Source organism: Eptatretus burgeri, chromosome 9 (assembly GCF_056783735.1).
Source record: "Eptatretus burgeri isolate ZD-2024b chromosome 9, Ebu_testis_v1, whole genome shotgun sequence".
NCBI lineage: Eukaryota > Metazoa > Chordata > Myxini > Myxiniformes > Myxinidae > Eptatretus > Eptatretus burgeri.
Window position 1 is genome coordinate 10,755,473 of NC_140969.1, and position 23,318 is coordinate 10,778,790.

General features: G+C 44.2%; 1 protein-coding gene and 1 long non-coding RNA gene across 3 annotated transcripts; one reads left to right on the top strand and one right to left on the bottom strand.

The window, feature by feature from the left end:
- Positions 1–9,012: 9,012 nt before the first annotated feature.
- On the top strand, positions 9,013–14,320 carry LOC147019514 (uncharacterized). 2 transcript variants are annotated; one of them, XM_085894062.1, is made up of 5 exons: positions 9,013–9,097; positions 9,317–9,496; positions 9,902–10,069; positions 10,883–11,172; positions 13,826–14,320. In XM_085894062.1, exons 1-5 carry the CDS (start codon positions 9,062–9,064, stop codon positions 13,836–13,838), a joined length of 687 nt encoding a protein of 228 aa, XP_085750188.1. In that variant the 5' UTR covers positions 9,013–9,061; the 3' UTR covers positions 13,839–14,320. The 2 variants fall into 2 exon arrangements, with proteins under 2 accessions (XP_085750188.1, XP_085750187.1); XM_085894061.1 differs by lacking the exon at positions 13,826–14,320 and adding an exon at positions 13,141–13,597.
- Positions 13,721–20,401, bottom strand: LOC147019515 (uncharacterized). Its single transcript, XR_015061443.1, has 3 exons — positions 19,510–20,401; positions 19,296–19,390; positions 13,721–13,848 (listed from the first exon to the last, which is right to left on the bottom strand). It is a non-coding gene; the product is annotated as an uncharacterized LOC147019515 (long non-coding RNA).
- Between the last annotated feature and the right edge of the window lie 2,917 nt (positions 20,402–23,318).

The window sequence follows — 23,318 nt, forward strand, 5'->3', positions numbered from 1 at the left end:
TATAACATACCATTACAGTTCCAGCATGACTTTCCATGGAGTACGTGGTATACGTGTCATCACCAGCCATTGACCTTCATATACAGTGCTGCCACATCCGCCCAATTTCCGTTGCCGCCAATTACAGTACGGCACTTTATTATCACAACATTCACCCCTTCCGAGAAATCTATCTCTATAAATCTAGTCTAATAGGAGGACGAATGGTGCGACCGGATCTTCTTGGCACTGGAGGGTTATCCACAGCATCTGATTGCTGTGGAGTTGCAGGAACCATATCAGGAACGAGATCACCCCCCTCTGAGCAGGGTGCATCTTGGGGACTACCCTGGGGAATTACATTTTCTTCAGAAGCCTGAGGTAGAATTTGGGGTTCACTCTTGGATGGGGTTCCAATTGGGGCTAAGTGTCTAACAGAGACCGTAGTTTCCCTGCCATCCGGGTAGCGAATATGGGCATAGTGGGGTCCTGCTTGGAGGAGGTCGACTTCATCCACAAGGGGATCAGTTTTATTCGTGCGTACGTGACGCTTCAGCAGGACTGGCCCAGGATTGCAGAGCCAAGTAGGCACCGAGGCTCCCGAGGAAGAACGACGAGAATAGTTCAGAAGTCTTTCATGAGGGGTAGCATTGGTTGCTGTGGACAACAGTGAACGAATTGAGTGGAGAGCATCAGGCAGAACAGTCTGCCAGCATTTGATGGGTAGATTACGGGATTTTAGAGCCGTTGTGATTGCCTTCCAAATGGTACCATTGAACCTCTCCACTTGGCCATTCCCTTGAGGATTATAGCTAGTAGTTCTGCTACCAGCGATCCCCCTACTGGCAAGGAAGTCTTGTAATTCCTTGCTCATGAAGGAGGGTCCCCGGTCCGAATGAATGTAAGCCGGCATTCCGAAAATAGCGAACAGCTGACAGAGGCACTTGATAACCGTGGAAGTGGTCATGTCGGCACAAGGAAATACAAAAGGAAACCGTGAATATTCGTCCACAATGTTAAGAAAATACTGGTTCTTATCTGTACTCGGAAGAGGCCCCTTGAAATCTATATTGAGACGCTCAAATGGCTGAGTAGCTTTTATGAGTCTAGTCTTATCTGGTTGGTGAAACTTGGGCTTGCATTCTGCGCATATTCTACAAGATCCAACAACCTGCCGGACATCCTCCACAGAATATGGCATATTCTTAGATTTCACAAAATGGTATAAGCGGGTAACCCCTGGGTGGCACAAGGCTTCGTGGAGGTTAAACAGTGAATGTCGATCGTGGCATGCCATCGCACAATAAGACCTGGAGAATGTATCAGAGGGAATGTTTTGTCGACCAGGACGATACACAATGTCAAAATCATAGCAAGATAATTCCATCCTCCAACGCATGAACTTATCATTCTTTATCTTATTTTTATGCTGCTTATCAAACATATAGCTCACTGATCGTTGATCTGTCTTTATAGTAAAATGTCTGCCTGTCAAATACTGTCTCCAGTGGCGAACTGTTTCAATAATAGCCTGGGCCTCCTTCTCAATAGAAGCATGACGACATTCGGGTCCCTGAAGGGTTCGGGAAAAGAAGGCTACCGGACGTCCTGCCTGGGTGAGGACTGCAGCAATTGCTACATCCGAAGCATCGGTCTCAACTTCGAAGGGTACGGATTCGTCAATCGCCCTCACCACTGAACCTTCAATGTCTTGCTTAAGTAGATGGAAAGCCGCTTCTGCTTCCCTTGTCATGGGAAATGTAGTAGTGGCACACAGTGGGCGGATCTTGCTTGAGTAGTCATATATCCACTGTGAATTATAGGCAAAGAAGCCAAGGATGCGTCGGAGCGATTTTCATGTCCCGAGGAACAGGCAAATCCTGCAAGGGTTGGAGTCGTTCAGGATCCGGGCGCATTTCCCCTCCTTCCACCACATATCCGAGAATACTGAGCCTGTTAGTTGAAAAGATGCATTTGTCTTCATTGTAAGTTATATTCTTTCTCTTCGCAGCCTCAAGAAATTTTGTGAGATTAGCATCATGCTCTTCCTGAGTCATGCCGCAAATAGTAATGTTGTCTAAGTAAGCAAATGTTCCAACCAGTTCTTCTTCTTGGATGAATGAATCCACGATACATTGGAAGCAAGCCACTCCGTTGGTGACGCCAAAGGGAACCTGAGCAAACTGATAAAGGCGTCCACAGGCCTCAAAAGCGGTGTATGGCTTATCTTCATTTCTGATGGGGATTTGATGATACGCACTACGGAGGTCAATCGTACTAAAAACACGGTATTGAGCAATCTTGTTAACAGTGTCATCTATACGAGGCAGAGGATACCCGTCAAGAAGTGTAAATTTGTTGATAGTTTCTGAATAGTCCACGGCTAAGCGTTTCTTGTGAGTTTCGTTCTTAACGACAACAACCTGTGCACGCCAAGAGGAGTTACTGGGCTCTATAATACCTTCCTTCAACATCCTTTGAATTTCCTTTTCAATGAATTTACGATCATCGGGAGAGTACCGGCGTGATCGAGCAGCAACAGGATAACAATCAGCTGTCAAGTTGGCAAACAGTTCTGGAGGGTCAACACACAGTGTACTGAGTCCACAGATAACAAGAGGAGGCAAACTACCTCCATATGTCAGTGTAACACTATCATGCAGTCCCTGAAAATCCTGGCCCAAAACTACATCTGAACACAGCTGAGGGAGTATGGACAGACGCACATCTTGGTAGCACCGACCGTTTACTTTGATATTGACTTGACAGAACCCTGATGTCTGAGCGGTGAAGGAAGTAGATGCCATGGAAACATTGCCTTGGGTGTGATGTACACTTAAGGAATGGCACTTAACGAGGTCGGGATGGATAAAACTTTCTGAACTACCACTATCCATAAGGCCATCCAATTCCACTCCATTGAGCGTGACCCTCACAACCGCCTTTGATAACACCCCTGGGGCAGCGGCAGAAGACACAGCCGCTAGCGTTGCCTGATCAGAGGAAGTTGCACAAGCACCAGTAGCTACTGATGAAGTACTACGGCACACCTTAGCAAAATGACCCTTTTATGGCACTTATGACACACAGCCTCTCGTGCCCGACATTTTACACGTGGGTGTTTTTAAAAAACCACAAAAGAAACATTTAACACCCGTAGCAGCCATTACAGTTGTGGGTTCCACTTCACCGGTATTCTGATTGGATGAGGCAGCACCCAATGAACGGGCGGGTTGAATAACACAATAAGATTCTGAATTTCTTTGCGCTGAATCTAGAGATCTCGCCTGATCAAACATGGTAGCTAAATCTAAAGTCTTATTCTCTAATAAACGTTGTCTGATCAGTGGTGACTGCAGGCCGCTAATGAAGGCATCCCTGATGGATTCTTCGCAATGTTGAGTTGCTGTTACAGCCTCAAAGTTACACTCTTTACTTAACGTTTTCAGAGTCAGAAGGTATTCATCTAAGGACTCTCCGACCTGCTGGCGGCGAGTTGCAAGACGATGGCGTGCAAACACTTCATTAGTGGGCTTTACGTACTGTGACTGTAAAGTACGGATAGCCTCATCATAAATGGTACACTCTGATATAGTTTCGTATAGTCTTGGTGAGACAAAATTTGTAAGCAGACTCATCTTATCCAGATTATCCTGTGGTAGAGCTCCCAGGAAGTTTTCGAACGTCTTCAACCAGTGTTTCCATTCTTGTGCCGCCATGGGTGAACTGGGATCCGAATCCAGCCTCTCTGGTCTCAGCAAACGCTCCATTCCAGTGTAGGCCTCGGCGCTCTTCTGGTTCAATCCAACCAGGTAAGTTTTGTGAGAATAAATTATTGTTGTAGTAATCAACAATAGACCTTTTCGATCGGCTTTATTCTCACAAAACCCATACGCATATCTACAACAACATAAATATACATAGGGTAAGAATAACAAAATACAATAACTTGTACACATAATACTGAAGGCAAATACCACATACACATCACATAATAACGAAGTTAAACTCCATACTCTAATCCCAATTACATTCCTCAGAGTACATTATTCCTAATATAGTATATAACATACCATTACTGTTCCAGCATGACTTTCCATGGAGTACGTGGTATACGTGTCATCACCAGCCATTGACCTTCATTTACAGTGCTGCCACATCCGCCCAATTTCCGTTGCCGCCAATTACAGTACGGCACTTTATTATCACAACACAATACACGGATCACGTGATTAATGTATATATATTATTAAACACGGAGACATGAAGTAAAGTGTAAGATCTGTTCCAGGTGATGTTCTTACCTGTGGTGGCGAAACAAGCAGCAGGGGGTGGGGAGGGTGGTGGTGGTGGGACCGCGCAATGCATGCTGGGTACGGAGCTTGGTTGTTGCCCCTGCCCGGTTTGTCCCGTTGTGTGATTTTTCAATCCGGTCGATTTCTCCCTTAAAGTATCGTCCATTGTTCGTACACACCGGGTGTTTGGAACAAGATCTGAAGAAATGTTTCTCAGTTGTGAAAATTTACCAACACAAGACAAAACCGTTGTCATGGAAACGTGAAATCAATCCTGCGGCCTACCTCCCTTACAACACCATGTGTAAACTCGGTCGGTCTACACACCTGGAACTTGGGGGAACAAATGATAAAGGGAAACGATCATCATTCCTCACCCACGTGACCCTCCTGTACATGACGCCGAGACCGCCGATAATCCCGGAGTTGGACCATGTACGTCATACGACTACTACTACTACTACTACTACTACTACTACTACTACTACTACTACTACTACTACTACTACTACTACTACTACTACTACAACAACATGACGTGGATCGTAAAATATATCGTGACGTCACAAATCAGCTCATGACGACCTCTTCATCAAGGTGTGAAAACTTCGAGGATAAAACTAAATGTTTAAAGGAGGAAACCTTGAGGTTTCTAAAACCACCAATTTGTAATTACACCTGCGTGTCGGCATGATGGGGTGAAGGAATGAGTGAAGGAATGAGTGAAGGAATGATTGACGGAATGAATGAAGGAATGAGTGAGGGAATGAATGAGGAATGAGTGAAATTAACGTTCGAAATACCAAAATGTTCATCCTGACTCGGCCTCCATCAGCTTCCAGCGGAGGAACAAATAAACACTCACAGAATAATTCCCTCCTGAAGTATCTGAAGAGATTCTCGTTTTGAACAAAGTGACGTCACGTTTTGACGTCATGAACGATCGACACAATTGTGAAGGTGAACAACAAACAACAGCGAAGTGTGCGGGGGGGGGGGGCGGTGGTTGGAATCGTCTCTGTGACGTGTGACTTCCTCTGTGACGTCACATTTCAAATCAAAACGACCAACGTCGAAACAAAAACTTTTTACTCCAGAGAACTTCAGGATCGACAAGTGTTCAGTGGAGAACGTTGATATAAAATCTCGTCAGGTGTTCTGTACCTGCATTACCTGGATTTAAATATCTTGACAGGTGTCCTGGTTAAATCTGTGAGTACGAATCTTAATTACTCTCTTGTTTGTTCGGCTGTGATTTTACCGAATGTGAACTCCATTGTGTGTTTGTGAGTGCAATATCTTAGAAGGTGATGGACGGGTTCGGACGGACCTTGGTGGACAGGTTGGGTGTGGAACAAGGACCATTTGATGAGATTCTGGTTCATATACACATTCATATCCACACTATCAGTGGGATACAAAAGGTTACCTGTTCACCTGGTGCAGGTGTGTGTGTTTCCCAGTGACGTTCCGTTTCACCAGGTTTCCCTCTCTGAGTGATTCTCCATTTCTCTGTTTGTTACTTTGTCCACACAGAACTTCAGTGTTTTTCTCCACAACTGATTATCTGATCGAGAGAACATTTTCACACAGGATCGACTCCTTTTGTGGAATGTTGTATTGATAATTGTGACGTCATAAGTCACGTGGGGTGGCAGCGATGTTGAAAAACAGAAAAACTTTGGTCCTCTGTTTGTATCTCTGAAACTACACCGAGGAAAAAATTTAAACATGGCACACAGCAAGTACTCCTCTTCAGGAATGAGGGTGATTTTTTTGTCACAGGTGCCTTCATTATGACGTCATAATTGTAAATGTAGAATGCAACATCTGATAGTATAAAAATTTTTGAGCGTTGTCTCGGAACAAAATGGGACAGAAAAATTTATTGATGATGTCATCTGTCACTTGATTCAGGAGCCATATTGTTTTTGTTTTTTTTTAAACCAAAAATATTCTCTGAAATGGATGAACAGATCGAGGTGAAACTTTACACGTGTGACCGCCTATCCATGAGTAACAAAAGGATCACACATGTGATATCATCGGTCATGTGGTTTGGCAGCCATATTGGATTTACCCGAAAAACAATAAAAATATTCTTCTCAAGAACAGTTGCACAAATCGAGGAAAAACTTCACACAAACGTTCCGCAAACCTTGGGGATACGAGGGTTTTCACAAGTAATTGACGTCACATGGTCTGGCAGCCATTTTGGATTGAGGGAAAATCTTAAATTATTTCTCTTGAACCAATCTATCAATCGAAGTGAAACTTCACATTTATGATGTCGGAGTGATGAGGAATAGAGATTTTAAATTTCAATCCGATCGGACTCGTCCCCAGACATTTATTTATTGGATCTGTGTTCTTTTTTATTTGTTTTTAATAAGATTCACTTGGCTGTGCTTGGATGTGTTTGAGGGAAGAGGAGGAGCAGCTGAAATGTAAATCCTATCCAGGTTCCTCCTGAGGACGTCATCTTTGCTTTTTCAGGATCTCCCCCAAATGATTTGCAGGTCGAGGAAATATGGTGAGGAAACGTGATCAGACAGCTTGGATGATGGATGGTGCAACTGGCACAACCACCACAACCACCCCAACCACCATGCATGCTGGTGGTTCTTCAGACCTTCAGAAAACGAAGGAAACTTCAACAGCAGCAACAACCTTTCATGAAAACCACATGGCTTCACCAAGGAGAAAAACCTTGTTCAAGAGGTTCATGAACAACATGAAGGGGTTGCTGTGTGTAAATCACAATCACACAACTGAAGAAAGTGGAGATGAAAAGGTGAATAAACCGAAGAAGAATAAGAAGACCCATTTTTGGGAGAAGGTAAATCCCTTGTCCCAGCAATTGTGCAAACCTGAAGGTGATGATGTCATTTTGGGGAAACACTTGTAGAGGGTTCTTCAACAACATGTGAAATTGATCAAAGGTCACAAGTTTGTTTTTTAAGAGTTTTTTTTATTCACTTCATTTCTGATAATCATGAAACAGAGTAGACCATGCACAATGTTATCTTGAAAAAATTTCCCTCTGTTTAATGCAGTGATGATATTTATTGTCATATGTTCCAGCGACGACGGCACAACATGAAAATGTCTCAGGAGAGTGAGTGTCTTGAGGAGCTTCATGTTCAGACTGAACAGCTCACCATGGACCTTCAACCAATGAGCAGAGCGGTGTTCTTCATGGAGCAGGACACTGAGCTCCATGCAAAGCATCGCAACGAGCAGCACCATATGTTCCTGCAGGAGATTGAGTGTCTTGAGGAGCTTAATGTTCAGACTGAACAGCTCACCACGGACCTTCAACCAATGAGCAGAGCGGTGTTCTTCATGGAGCAGGACACTGAGCTCCATGCAAAGCATCGCCGGGAGCAGCACCATGTGGTCCAGCAGGAGAGTGAGTGTCTTGAGGAGCTTCATGTTCAGACTGAACAGCTCATCACGGACCTTCAACCAACGAGCAGAGCGGTGTTCTTCATGGAGCAGAACACTGAACTACATGCAAAGCATCACCAGGAGCAGCACCATGTGGTCCAGCAGGAGAGAGAGTGTCTTGAGGAGCTTCATGTTCAGACTGAACAGCTCACCACGGACCTTCAACCAATGAGCAGAGCGGTGTTCTTTATGGAGCAGGACACTGAGCTCCGTGCAAAGCATCACCAGGAGCAGCACCATGTGGTCCAGCAGGAGATTGAGTGTCTTGAGGAGCTTCATGTTCAGACTGAACAGCTCACCACGGACCTTCAACCAACGAGCAGAGCGGTGTTCTTCATGGAGCTGGACACTGAGCTCCATGCAAAGCATCACCAGGAGCAGCACCATGTGGTTCAGCAGGAGATTGAGTGTCTTGAGGAGCTTCATGTTCAGACTGAACAGCTCACCACAGCCCTTCAACCAACGAGCAGAGCGGTGTTCTTCATGGAGCAGGACACTGAGCTCCGTGTAAAGCATCACCTGGAGCAGCACCATGTGGTCCAGCAGGAGATTGAGTGTCTTGAGGAGCTTCATGTTCAGACTGAACAGCTCACCACGGACCTTCAACCAACGAGCAGAGCGGTGTTCTTCATGGAGCAGGACACTGAGCTCCATGCAAAGCATCACCCGGAGCAGCACCATGTGGTCCAGCAGGAGATTGAGTGTCTTGAGGAGCTTCATGTTCAGACTGAACAGCTCACCACAGTCCTTCAACCAATGAGCAGAGCGGTGTTCTTCCTGGAGCAGGACACTGAGCTCCGTGCAAAGCATCACCCGGAGCAGCACCATGTGGTCCAGCAGGAGATTGAGTGTCTTGAGGAGCTAAATGTTCAGACTGAACAGCTCACCATGGACCTTCAACCAATGAGCAGAGCGGTGTTCTTCATGGAGCAGGACACTGAGCTCCATGCAAAGCATCGCAAGGAGCAGCACCATATGTTCCTGCAGGAGATTGAGTGTCTTGAGCAGCTTAATGTTCAGACTGAACAGCTCACCACGGACCTTCAACCAACGAGCAGAGCGGTGTTCTTCATGGAGCAGGACACTGAGCGACATGCAAAGCATCACCAGGAGCAGCACCATGTGGTCGAGCAGGTGAGCAAGTTGTGGGATTCTGTTCACACTTGAGTGATCAGAAAAGACACTTTCCCTTTGCTCCATATTCCGTGACAGACATGTGCATCACTCATTCATCTGCATGTCCTGTGTGTCACGTGATTTGACAGGAACAACTCTTGAGGAGGAAACAAGATGAGGAACACGTTCATTCTGTGAATCATTTTCTGCATCAAAATGCAATGGAGGACATAGAGGAGCACAATGAAAAGCTTGCGGTAATGAGGGGAATAGTAGAGTGGCTTTAAGAGGGGCAGGGCGGACTCAGTAAGACAGTCCAGGCGGTTAGTTCCTGATGATAATTGAAATGTGAATCAAATTTAATGTGTCCTTGTGCACCACATTGAGATTAGTTATGCCACAATGTGGTCGGGAAATCATGTTGCATGTTCGTTTGTCTTCTCTTTCTTCCCGATATTCCCAAAATTCATTTTCAGGTTAAAGCCTTCAAAAAACGGAACCAAGAGCAGATGTTTCATATTATCGAGCTTGAGCAACATTTGCAGGAGGTTCTGCAGACAAACGAGGATGAGAGTGAGGGTGAGGAGCTCTTAGAGAACCTTCCGATGAACCCGATCGAGCCTGCAAGAAAACAGGATTGTCCATCTTTTCATCAGGTGAGCATCCTTATGATCTCGGGGGCGAGCCAATATTACTCATTGATAATGTGTGTCCTGTGTGTCATGTGATTTTCACAGGGACAGCTCCTGAAAAGGAAGGTAAACGAAGAAGAAGTTCATTTCGTGAATTATTGTCTGCAGCAAAACACAGATGAGGACGAACAGCAGCACAATGTAACGTTTGCTGCAACAAACGGAATGTCTGAGTGGCTGAAGGAGTGGCAAGAGCGGGTCACGAAGGCAATCCAGGAGATTAGTTCCTGATGATCATTTAAATCAGAATCAAATTGAACGTGTCCTCGTGGACCAGGTTGAGATGCGATATGGCAGAGGGAAATGCTATTGCCTGTTCATTTGTATCATATACTTTGTCTCCTCTTTATTCTTTTAATTCATTTTCAGGTCAAGGACGTCAAGAGGCTGTACCAAACGCAGTCTTCACGTGTTGTTGAGCTCGAACGTTTGCAGGAGTCTCTGCAGTCAAGCGAGGGCGAGGGTGAGCTATCGGAGAACCATTTGATGACCCCGACCAGAAGTGCAGGAAAACAGGATTGTCCTCCTTTTGAGCAGGTGAATATTCTTAAAATGTCGGGGGCTCATCATTATTCTGAGTGATCTGAACAAATTACTGGGTTATTTCTCTGAAATAATCTCAGAGTGGGTCCCGGTGTCCGGCCGTCCATCCGTGAGCATTTGACTATAACATCCTCTCCTCACAAACTACCCAACTGATGTGGACCAAATTTGGAACAATGCAAACATCTTCTCCGCAACGACCTGAGAGACATGGACAAATTTGGAACAATGCATCAGGACAGTAAAGTCTCATAGGGTTGTGCTTCCCTTCCAGATCTGTCCATTGAAAGGGGGTGAAAGGTGGGTTTGCCCAAAATATTGGAATTTTATTCAAAAATCTTCGCAGAAACCGAAAACAGGATACAGACCAAAATGTCTGTGCGGCATCGTGACCATGCCCCAACCTTAAGTTGTGCTCCCAATGACCATACCAATTCAGGAAAGGGGGCCATGCCCCTTCCCCCTAATCCGTCATTTTCACTCTGCCTGTTCGGGAAATAACCGTCAATCTCCACAAGACTATTTTTTTTGTGCATGGAACTTCGACAAGTGGAATTGCTTCATCTGTTTGATAGATGTGATCACAGCACACTTGTTTTTTTCTCCTTTATTTTTGCCTGTCTGTCACTGTGCCAAGATCCCAGGTAGTGACAGTCATGTTTGCTCACAGAGTTTCACCTCAACATGATAATTCTGTTCAATAACAGAAAAACTTTGACATTGGGTTAAGTCCCGGTTTCAGACACGAGGTAAAATTACAAATACTTGATGCACTGACGTGTTCCCAACTCGGGATGTGTTTTGCAGGTGAAGTACCTGAATAGAAACGTGCACAATGACAGGAAACGCAATCATCTTCGGATGCAGAATACGATGATAATATTACCTCCCATAAAGAGGGAGAGGATTGTGAAGGAGAGTTTCAGAGGACAACGGCCCAAAAGATTGTTTGAAGCAGCAGGGCGTGGAGCAGCACAAGAACAAAAGACTCATCGAAACACACGAAAGCATGAAGAGCCGCTCTTGAAAGTTGTGCTCCTGCGGCAGCAGAGATTAGCCTGGGAAAGAAGAATCATTGAAAATGATCTGAGAATACGGTAAGTTAAACATTCCTTCAATCACTGGACCGAGCGAGTATCCTGGTAAATCTCTTGACACGATGTTACAATGTCTGCTTTCTCTGACTGTCGTTGTTTCCATTCCAGCAGGTTAGTTATTGATGATAGTTTGATTCAAAATTAGAATAAAACAAAACGTTCTTGTGTCCTTGAAGACTATGGTTCTGGAACTTGGAATGGGAGACATATTATGGAACATATTCATTTCATCTTTAGGAGAAAGAATTTGTATTCACGAGTCCTTTCATAATTTTTTCAAAGAATAAACACTGATAACAAAAATCAGTGTCCACTTGTACCATGAAAATAGTACAAAAGTGGTTGGGGAAGAATTGGACTGCAGTGTCACCCACCGGACGAGGAACATGCCTTCCATGGCTTCAGCGACACTGCGTACTCACACTCTTCCCCACGAGTGTAGTTTTGTGGTTGCTGTTGGCTAATACTAGCTAATCTGCCTCACATCAAGGGTTCCACTGCACCCTCAGCTTCCTGAATTGCCACAAACAGTCCAAGCTCGATGGGTGTTTTTTAGGAGACACAGTCTCCTTTTTGGATGGCCATTGGCTCCCGAAGGGAGCTCATGCACCCTTTTTTCAGTTGTTTTTAGTCCTGCAACAGTGTCAGTCTGTCCCCACTCGCAAGCCAGTAAGAGGTGTTGGTTTCGTCAACGACAACTCCACAGGAAGAATTTTCAGATGAATGATCACTGGACAAGTTGCTGGTGTCATTAAGAACAGAAACAATCCATAATCTGTAAAAGTTAGAGTTAATAAAGCCTGCATCGGACAGGGATTGACATATGGAAGTGAAACATTGACAATGCCCACATTGATGAAAACCAAGCGAAAGGAAACAGGTTCGTGTCCCCTCCCAATTACAATCCATTTGTGGAAGGTCTCAGGCATGATCGAAGATGTAAAAAGAATGGGAAGAACAGAGATGACAATGGTATGATTGAATGGATTGTCTCTGAAAGAAAGAATGCGAAGTTCAGAAATCGGGAAGAGATTAAAAAAATCAATACGAGTGAAACAACAAGGAAGTCCAACACTGGTGGAAGCCATTCAGCCCATCATGCCTGCGCAACACCACACCAACCCAGAATCTTAGAAAGAAAATGGAAAAAAAAATTTTTTAATTAATGAAAGTACAAAAAAAGTAGTTTTTTTGTTGTTGTTATTATTACTTATAATTATTACTTATTTATTTTCTTTCCCTCGGAGAGGGGGCATGGGCTTGGTTAAAAACACACATCAACCACACAACCCCCCTTCACAAGAACCCCACCAACAGCACTCCGTACACAATCACCCATCAATACTCAAACTTGCTAAAAGTCTTATCAACATCCCCATACCCCTCCACAACTTCCAGGAACCTATCTAATTCTAACTTAAACTTATCTACTTTTTCTGCTGCCACCACCTTTCCAGGGAGACCATTCCATGCATTAACAACACTCTGAGTGAAAGTCCTCTGCTTTACTACCATCTTAACTCTCCTCTTCTTTACTCTCAGGCGATGGCGCCTGGTTCTGTCACTGTCTCCTCTGTTGAATAATTCATCCGCACTTATTTTATCTCTGCCTTTCATTATCTTAAACATCTCCATCATATCTCCTCGCAACTGTCTCCTTTCTCGTGAATAAAGCCCTGTCTCCTTCAACCCCTCCTCACAGCTGAGTTTGGCTCGGCCCGGAATCAATCTAGTAGCCCTACGCTGAACCTTCTCTTTGGCATCTATGTCCTTCCGGAACTGTGGTGACCATAACTGCACACAATATTCTGGATGTGGCCTCACTACATTCCTGTACAATGTTAACACCACCTCTTTTGACTTGTAATAGATTCCCCTCCTTCGACAGCCAAAAAACCTATTTCCTTCGCCTGCAGCTGCCTGGGACTGTGCTGCCTGCTTACCACCCGTATCGATTACCACCCCCAGATCCTTCTCCTGTGTGACACGAGAAATTAACTGAAGAATAACTTTCGAAGAGAAGACTTGTTTGGTTTGGTCATGTGCCACAAAGCTCTGCTGATGAAGCTGTAAAGAGAGCAATAAAGCTCGTGGTCGAAAGAAGAAAGGACATCCACAAAACCACATGTATTGGAAATGTCAAGAAAGAAATGGAATATTTGGATTTGCACGACATTGATGCAATGGATAGATTCGTATGGAGGAATGCCATCATTCATACAATCCCCTGGACAACGGGGAAAATTGTCAAAAAACGTTTGTTGTTGTTGTTGTTGTTGTTGCGGATAGCAGTTGTTCTGCATCTGAAAATTAATTGATGGAATAAAGCAATTGAGGAGGAGAAAAAGTGTTTTGCCAAAATGAACGATGTTGACAGCCATTGTGATTGTATCACAATGAAAGGGCTTTTGGATAAGTAAATTGTGGAAATGGCAAATCACTCCCTGGAAAAGTCAGGTGGACATCTGGACCCATGCCCGTGTTATTTTCTTTCTGAAATTTTTGCTCCAACTCTGTCAACCCCAGCAATAATTAAAGAAACCTGACAGAAAATGTTTAAACATCAAAATGATGACAGGGAAAACGAAATACGGTATTTAATGTTGATGACTTCATGCACTGACATCTTGTCTGCTCTGAACGTCTCTTCCAGGTGGAGCAGCTGAAAAAAATGTCCTGCAGTGGAAGGAGAGACAATTAAATTATATGAAGCTGGAGGAGGAGAGGATGATACATTTAATCTGTTCATATGTTTGATGTGATCACATTGGTTGTTGTCCTTATTTTCTGTTAATAAATGAATAAACCTGATGGAGATTGTTGCTCGTCGATATGCTGGAGTTAATTGCACCATCTCTCAATGATGAAGAATTAATGAAAAAAATAATAACAATTCTGCACCTGTTTTAACTGCACTTGTTTGAACTCGTTATCTGCATAAAAGACAGCTGTCCACACTCAATCAATCAGACTCCAACCTCTCCACAATGGGCAAGACCAGAGAGCTGTCTAAGGACATCAGGGACAAAATTGTAGACTTGCACAAGGCTGGGATGGGCTACAGGACAATAGGCAAGCAGCTTGGTGAGAAGGCAACAACTGTTGGCGCAATTATTAGAAAATGGAAGACGTTCAAGAAAGCAGTCAATCTCCCTCGGTCTGGGGCTCCATGCAAGATCTCACCTCATGGAGCCTCAATGATCATGAGAAAGGTGAAGGATCAGCCCAGAACTACACGGCAGGACCTGGTCAATGACCTGAAGAGAGCTGGGACCACAGTATCAAAGAAAACCAGAAGTAACACTTCGCCGTCATGGATTATAATCCTGCAGTGCACGCAAGGTCCCTCTGCTCAAGCCAGCGCATGTCCAGGCCCGTCTGAAGTTTGCCAATGACCATCTGGATGATCCAGAGGAGGAATGGGAGAAGGTCATGTGGCCTGATGAGACCAAAATAGAGCTTTTTGGTTCAAACTCCACTCGCCATGTTTGGAGGAAGAAGAAGGATGAGTGCAACCCCAAAAACACCATCCCAACCATGAAGCATGGAGGTGGAAACATCATTCTTTGGGGATGCTTTTCTGCAAAGGGGACAGGACGACTGCACCGTATTGAGGGGAGGATGGATGGGGCCATGTATCGCGAGATCTTGGCCAACAACCTCCTTCCCTCAACAAGAGCATTGAGGATGGGGCGTAGCTGGGTCTTCCAGCATGACAACGACCCGAAACACACAGCCAGGGCAACTAAGGAGTGGCTCCGTAAGAAGCATCCCAAGGTCCGGGAGTGGCCGAGCTCGTCTCCAGACCTAAACCCAACAGAAAATCTTTGGAGGGAGCTGAAAATCTGTGTTTCCCATCCACCTTCTCAACACACTCTCCTCGCTCGTCAGCACATTCCCATTTGCGTCCTTTATCACCCTAACCTGCAGCATATCGTTCCCAGCTCGGTCCCTCTGTCTTGCCAATCAGTATAAATTCTTTTCCCCTTCTTTTGTATCCAACTTCTCATACAGCTCGTCATATGCCTTTTCCTTGGCCTTTGCCACCTCTCTTTTTGCCTTTGGCCGCCACTCCTTGTACTCCTGCCTACTTTCTTTATCTCTCTGACTATCCCACTTCTTTTGTGCCAACCCCTTCTTCCTTATACTTTCCTGTACTTCCTCATTCCACCACCAAGTCTCCTTATCTTCCTTCCTCTGTCCAGATGTCACACCAAGTACCTTCCGAGCTATCTCCCTCACAACTTCTGCTGTCGTTGCCCAATCATCCGACCCATCTTTACCACCATCCAACGCCTGTCTCACCTCCTCCCTAAATTTCATGCAACAGTCTTCCTCTTTCAGCTTCCACCATCTGGTCCTTAGTTCAGCCCTCACTCTCTTCCTCAACCTCACCTCTAAAGTCATCCGACAGACCACCAGTCGATGCTGTCGAGCTACACTCTCCCCTGCCACCACCTTACAGTCACTAATCTCTTTCAGGTTACATCTCCTGCTTAAGATGTAATCCACCTGTGTGCACTTTCCTCCACTCTTGTATGTCACCCTGTGTTCCTCCTTCTTCTTAAAATACGTATTTACCACTGCCATTTCCATTCTTTTTGCAAACTCTACCACCATTGCCCTTCCACATTTCTCTTGTTGAGACCGTACCGACCCATCACCTCCTCATCCTCTTTATTCCCGTCCCCAACATGCCCATTGAAATCTGCTCCAATCACCACTCTTTCATCCTTGGATACACTCTCCACCACTTCATCTAACTCACTCCAGAAATCTTCTTAATACTCCATCTCACACCCCATATGTGGGGCATATGCACTGATGACATTCATCATCACCCCTTCAATTTCCAACTTCACACTCATCACTCGGTCAGACACTCTACTCACCTCCAATACCCTCTTGGTATAATCTTCCTTCAGGATTACCCCGACACCATTTCTCCTCCCATCCACACCATGGTACAACAGTTTGAAACCACCTCCAATGCTCCGAGTCTTACGCCGGATGCAATTCCTGACGCAACCCTGGTGGCCTCTTACGACACACAGGGATATGGTACACCTATTCTAACCGGGGCATACACCAGGCCCAGTACAACTGGTACTCATTTCGCCGACCTCGGAAGGATGGCAGGCTGAGTCAACCCCCTGGTGTATATATATATATATATATATATATATATATATATATATATATATATATATATATATATATATATATATATATATATATATATATATATACATATTAATTCAGTGTCCCAACGAGGCTTGAACTCAGGACCTTTTGGGTCCCAAGCCACTGCCAAAACCACTGCGCCAACACCAGGCTTCCCTTCAAAACCGAGCTACTGAGTGCTTATAAACTCGAGGATATTGATGAAATTCAGTTTAAACGGTGGACATCCACCGACAGATCTGAACTGAGCTCCATGGTCCTGCCTTTGGAAGAATTCATCAATCAATTCTGTGAACGCGCGGTGAAATTCGGGAGACACGACTTCATTGCCAAGGCCCAATGTCAGTTTCTGAAAAAATAAGAAAGATGAAATCAGTGAAGGAGAATTTGTCATTTTTGCAGACTTCTCAGAGAACTATTCGTTTGTCGTACAGGATGCGGCCCAAGGATTCCATTGGAACTGCTCTCAAGCGACAATTCACCCCTGGGTTTACTATTTCAAATCGGACGATGGCAAATTCAACCACGATTCGTTCACGATTATATCAGAATGCAATACTCACGACGTTGTCTCAGTCCACCTCTTCCAAAGAATGCTCATTGAAAACTTGAAATCTTGCTTTGGAAATGTAAAGAAACTTTACTCTTTCTCAGACGGTTGCGCTGGCCAATATAAGAATTGCAAAGCCTTCATAAACCTATGTGGTCACAAATCAGAGTATGGTATTGACACAGAATGGCATTTTTTTTGCCACAAGTCATGGCAAGGGCCCTTCAGATGGTGTGGGAGGTACAGTCAAACGAGAAGCAACACGTGGGAGCCAACGTAGACCTTACGACAGTCAAATTATTTCTTCAAAATATCTTTTTGCCTTTGCTGAAAATGGTTTGAATGAAATGAAGTTCGGTTACTTGATCCAAGAGGCATATGGTGAGGAAGAACAAAATCCGGAGGAAAGGTTAAAAACGGCCAAAACCATCGCTGGAACTCAAAAACTTCATGCTTTCATCCCTCTTTCTGAAACTGCTCTTCAAGAACGTGAATTCAGCCTTGGCAAGGAACATCGTAATGAGTCAGCTATTTCAAAATCTACACGAACTTTTAACGGGAAACTCTCAGGTTATGTCACAGTGCACTCTGATGGAAAATGGTGGCTTGCCTGCATCATGGAAGCCTTTCAGGACACTCATGAAGTGAAAGTGAATTTTCTTCTTCCAAACGGGGCTGCAAATAGTTTCTTTTTTCCTGACATTGAAGATCACTGCATTTTAGACATTTCTGAGATATTTCTTTCGGTAGAACCAAAAACTGCTACAGGTAGAACCTACACAATCAGTAAAAAAGAAACACAGCTGTCAAATAAAACATTGGTTGGCAAAAAATCTTGACTGTAATATGCGAAGAAAAACTCTTACTCAGACTCGTTTCGCTTCCAGTTCCTGCATGTGGAAAATTTATGTGCAATATACTGATATAGTGTGTTGGAAATCTTGTGTTCAAATATTGTGCGATGTATTGTGTGTCCAGCACCCGAGTCCCCGAACAATAAAACCATCATCACACTTTAACCCATTGAGATCCCATTTTCATTTATGCTGAGGTGTTGGAGTATATGAAGGGGTATTCTCACACGACAAAATCGGGACCATCGGTTTGGCTGAGGAGCAGGGGCCCAAGGTCAAAGGGTGCGCCAAACTAGAACTTTTTGAATTACTGTTTCGGAGTGATTTTACCTTACACGATTCGAAAGATTTCGCTTTTACGAGCATTTTGATCCCAAGATCAGCCAAATCGGACCACGACAACCTGTGATATGGCCTCTGGAAGATTGTGGGGCAGCAGGGGGCGCCAAAATTTGGGGGGCCCTAAAATGGGGCCGATGGGCCCACAGTTCGAAAAGTTGGTATTTTGAGATTTTTCAACCAAGTGAATAAATGACCAACAGATGGGGAGAAAATGAGGTATTAATGTCAGGAGGGTGTGTACACTTGTCATGGAATACCACACCGGCAGATTGTGGGTGGGGTTTGGGGGGGGGGCAATGTTCCCTCATTAGTTTTTACAATCAAAATAAAAAATATCCCTCATTTAAACGTGAATAACAAAGGGATCGGAACCCGTGTGCGTGGACACGTTCTCCCAGGCACGGCAGATCTCGCGAGATTTACATGGAGTGATGTGATTGGCTGCATCCTTTTTTAAACCCCATGAACGGTTACCTGCACATCATGACGTACACACACCATGACGTACACACACCACGACGTACACGACGTACACACACCACGACGTACAGGCACCACGACTTACACGCACCACGACGTACACGCACCACGACGTACACGCACCACGACGTATACACAGGACATGACGTAAATGCACCATGACGTCACACACCACGACGTACACACACCACGACGTACACACAGGACATGACGTACACGCACCACGACGTACACGCATCAGGACGTACACACAGGACATGACGTACACGCACCACGACGTACACACCATGATGTACACACAGGACATGACGTAAACGCACCATGACGTCACACACCATGACGTACACGCATCATGACGTCACACACCATGATGTAGTGTACACACACCATCAAGTACACACAGAACATGAGACCGAACTGAAGGGTGAACTGGAATATCAACCTGAACCGATTCACGGATCCACAGGAATCTCTCAGGAAGAATTCCCGGTTTTTTATTCCCGGTAAATTGTTCATTTTTAAAGGTGAGATTTTTATACAGAAAATAGAGTGAATAAGTAATTAGTAATTAGTAATTACCATCCGTGTTACAAGGTCGTGGTACAAACACTAACACACACCATGATAACATGTTGATAACACCTGAACACCTTGATCCTCAGGTACAGGTGAACATGAACAATGTAACTCTTGTTCACCAGATAAACACTCACCCTGATAGTTATCCCGATGCGGGGTATGTTTATCATCATTTTCATCCGATTCCCCTTCACACTCCGTTTCTCCCTGAAAATGGGTCTTGGTCGACCTGTTGATGACAATCCGTTAAAATAGAACAATACACGGATCACGTGATTAATGTATATATATTATTAAACACGGAGACATGAAGTGAAGTGTAAGATCTGTTCCAGGTGATGTTCTTACCTGTGGTGGCGAAACAAGCAGCAGGGGGCGGGGAGGGTGGTGGTGGTGGTGGTGGGACCGCGCAATGCATGCTGGGTACGGAGCTTCGTTGTTGCCCCTGCCCGGTTTGTCCCGTTGTGTGATTTTTCAATCCAGTCGATTTCTCCCCTAAATTATCGTCCATTGTTCGTACACACCGGGTGTTTGGAACAAGATCTGAAGAAATGTTTCTCAGTTGTGAAAATTTACCAACATTAGACAAAACCGTTGTCATGGAAACGTTAAATCAATCCTGCGGCCTACCTCCCTTACAACACCATGTGTAAACTCGGTCGGTCGACAAACCTGGAACTTGGGGGAACAAATGATAAAGGGAAACGATCATCATTCTTAATCATTCCTCACCCACGTGACCCTCTTGTACATGGCGCCGAGACCGCCGATTATCCCAGAGTTGGACCATGTACGTCATACAACGACAACTACAACTACAACTACAACTACAACTACAACTACAACTACAACTACAACTACAACTACAACTACAACTACAACTACAACTACAACTACAACAACAACATGATGACGTGACGTAAATTATATCGTGAAGCCACCAATCACCTCATGACAACCTCTCCAACAAGGTGTGAAAACTTCGAGGATAAAACTAAATGTTTCAAGGAGGAAACCTTGAGGTTTCTAAAACCACCAGTTTGTAATTTCACCTGCGTGTCGGCATGATGGGGTGAAGGAATGAGTGAAGGAATGAATGAGGAATGAGTGAAATTAACGTTCGAAATACCAAAATGTTCATCCTGACTCGGCCTCCATCAGCTTCCAGCGGAGGAACAAATAAACACTCACAGAATAATTCCCGCTTGAAGTATCTGAAGAGATTCACGTTTTCAACAAAGTGACGTCACGTTTTGACGTAATAAATGATGGAAACAATCGTGAAGGTGAACAACAAACAACAACAGCGAAGTGTGTGGGGGGGGGGGGTGTTATGGTGTCTGTGACGTCACATTTCATATGCAAACGACCAACGTCGAGCCAAAAGCTTTTATTCCAGAGAACTTCAGGATCGACAAGAGTGTTCAGTGGAGAACGTTCATATAAAATCTCGACAAGTGTTCTGCACCTGGAGTACCTGGATTTAAATATCTCGACAGGTGTCCTGGTTAAATCTGTGAGTACGAATCTTATTTACTCTCTTGTTTGTTCGGCTGTGATTTTAGCGAATGTGAACTCCATTGTTTGTTTGTGAGTACGATATCTCAGAAGGTGATGGACGGGTTCGGACGGACCTTGGTGGACAGGTTGGGTGTGGAACAAGGACCATTTGATGAGATTCTGGTTCATATACACATTCATATCCACACCATCAGTGGGATACAAAAGGTTACCTGTTCACCTGGTGCAGGTGTTTGTGTTTCCCAGTGACGTTACGTTTCACCAGGTTTCCCTCTCTGAGTGATTCTCCATTTCTCTGTTTGTTTCTTTCTCCACACAGAACTTTAGTGTTTTTCTCCACAACTGATTATCTGATCGAGAGAACATTTTCACACAGGAGCGACTCCTTTTGTAGAATGTTTTCTTGATAATTGTGACGTCATAAGTCACGTGGGGTGGCAGCCATGTTGAAAAACAGAAAAACTTTGCTCCTCTGTTTGTATCTCTGAAACTGCACCGAGGAAAAAAATTCAAACTCTGCACACAGCAAGTACTCGTCTTCAGGAATGAGGGTGATTTTTTATGTCACAGGTGCCTTAATTATGACGTCATAATTGCAAATGCAGAATGCTCCATCTGATGAGTTTTAAAAAATTTTCAGGGTCGTCTCGGAACAAAATGGGACACAGAAAAATTTATTGATGATGTCATCGGTCACGTGATTCAGGAGCCATATTGTTTTCGTTTTTTTAAACCTTCAAAAATATTCTCTGAAATGGATGAACAGATCGAGGTGAAAGTTTACACGTGTGACCGCCTATCCATGAGTAACAAAAGGATCACACATGTGATATCATCGGTCATGTGGTTTGGCAGCCATATTGGATTTACCCGAAAAACAATAAAAATATTCTTCTCAAGAACAGTTGCACAAATCGAGGAAAAACTTCACACAAACGTTCCGCAAGCCTTGGGGATACGAGGGTTTTCACAAGTAATTGACGTCACATGGTCTGGCAACCATTTTGGATTGAGGGAAAATCTTAAATTATTTCTCTTGAACCAATCTATCAATCGAAGTGAAACTTCACATTTATGATGTCGGAGTGATGAGGAAGAGAGATTTTAAATTTCAATCCGATCGGACTTGTCCCCAGACATTTAATTATTGGATCTGTGTTCTTTTTTATTTGTTTTTAATAAGATTCACTTGGCTGTGCTTGGATGTGTTTGAGGGAAGAGGAGGAGCAGCTGAAATGTAAATCCTATCCAGGTTCCTCCTGAGGACGTCATCTTTGCTTTTTCCTTGTTTCACACAAACACCACACAAAACACAAACACCACACAAAACAACACAAACACCACACAAAACAACACAAACACCACACAAAACAACACAAACACCACACAAAACAACACAAACACCACACAAAACAAGTTCTGGCGAGAGTCTGCAATGTCTGATTACTCTTTTTTCTTTTTTTTCTTGTTTTCTGTCGTTTTTCGATCCGTGACAGCAGACGGAGATTGTTTGTCATTCTTCACGTTTCGTGTTCATCTCTTATTGAGGTTGATAACGTGTGTGTGTGTGTGTGTGTGTGTGTGTGTGTGTTTTGGTGTGTGCTTCATTATTGTTGATAATGATTGTGACATCATCAGCCTGCCTTCTTGCTCTGTCTTGGAGGGAAATGCTGTGTGGAGAACCGTTGGTTCATGTGTGCACACCTGTTTGTGAATGTTCACATGTTTTATTGAAAACCAATCACTCACATTGCTCGGTGGGAAACCTAGGGTGACTTTGCCTGACATGACCGTGATCAATGAAGACCCGAATATGTTAAAGTATCAATGATAATGATGAACCTCACACTGAATTTCAAACCATCTCCCCCAAATGATTTGCAGGTCGAGGAAATTTGGTGAGGAAACGTGATCAGACAGCTTGGATGATGGATGGTGCAACTGGCACAACCACCACAACCACCCCAACCACCATGCATGCTGGAGACCTTCAGAAAACTTCAACAGCAGCAACAACCTTTCATGAAAACCACATGGCTTCACCAAGGAGAAAAACCTTGTTCAAGAGGTTTATGAACAACATGAAGGGGTGGCTGTGTGTAAATCACAATCACACAACTGAAGAAAGTGGAGATGAAAAGGTGAATAAACCGAAGAAGAAGAAGAAGATTAAGAAGAAGAAGAAGACCCATTTTTGGGAGAAGGTAAATCCCTTGTCCCACCAATTGTGCAAACCTGAAGGTGATGATGTCATTTTGGGGAAACACTTGTAGAGGGTTCTTCAACAACATGTGAAATTGATCAAAGGTCACAAGTTTGTTTTTTAAGAGTTTTTTTTATTCACTTCATTTCTGATAATCATGAAACAGAGTAGACCGTGCACAATGTTATCTTGAAAAAATTTCCCTCTGTTTAATGCAGTGATGATATTTATTGTCATATGTTCCAGCGACGACGGCACAACATGAAAATGTCTCAGGAGAGTGAGTGTCTTGAGGAGCTTCATGTTCAGACTGAACAGCTCACCATGGACCTTCAACCAATGAGCAGAGCGGTGTTCTTCATGGAGCAGGACACTGAGCTCCATGCAAAGCATCGCAACGAGCAGCACCATATGTTCCTGCAGGAGATTGAGT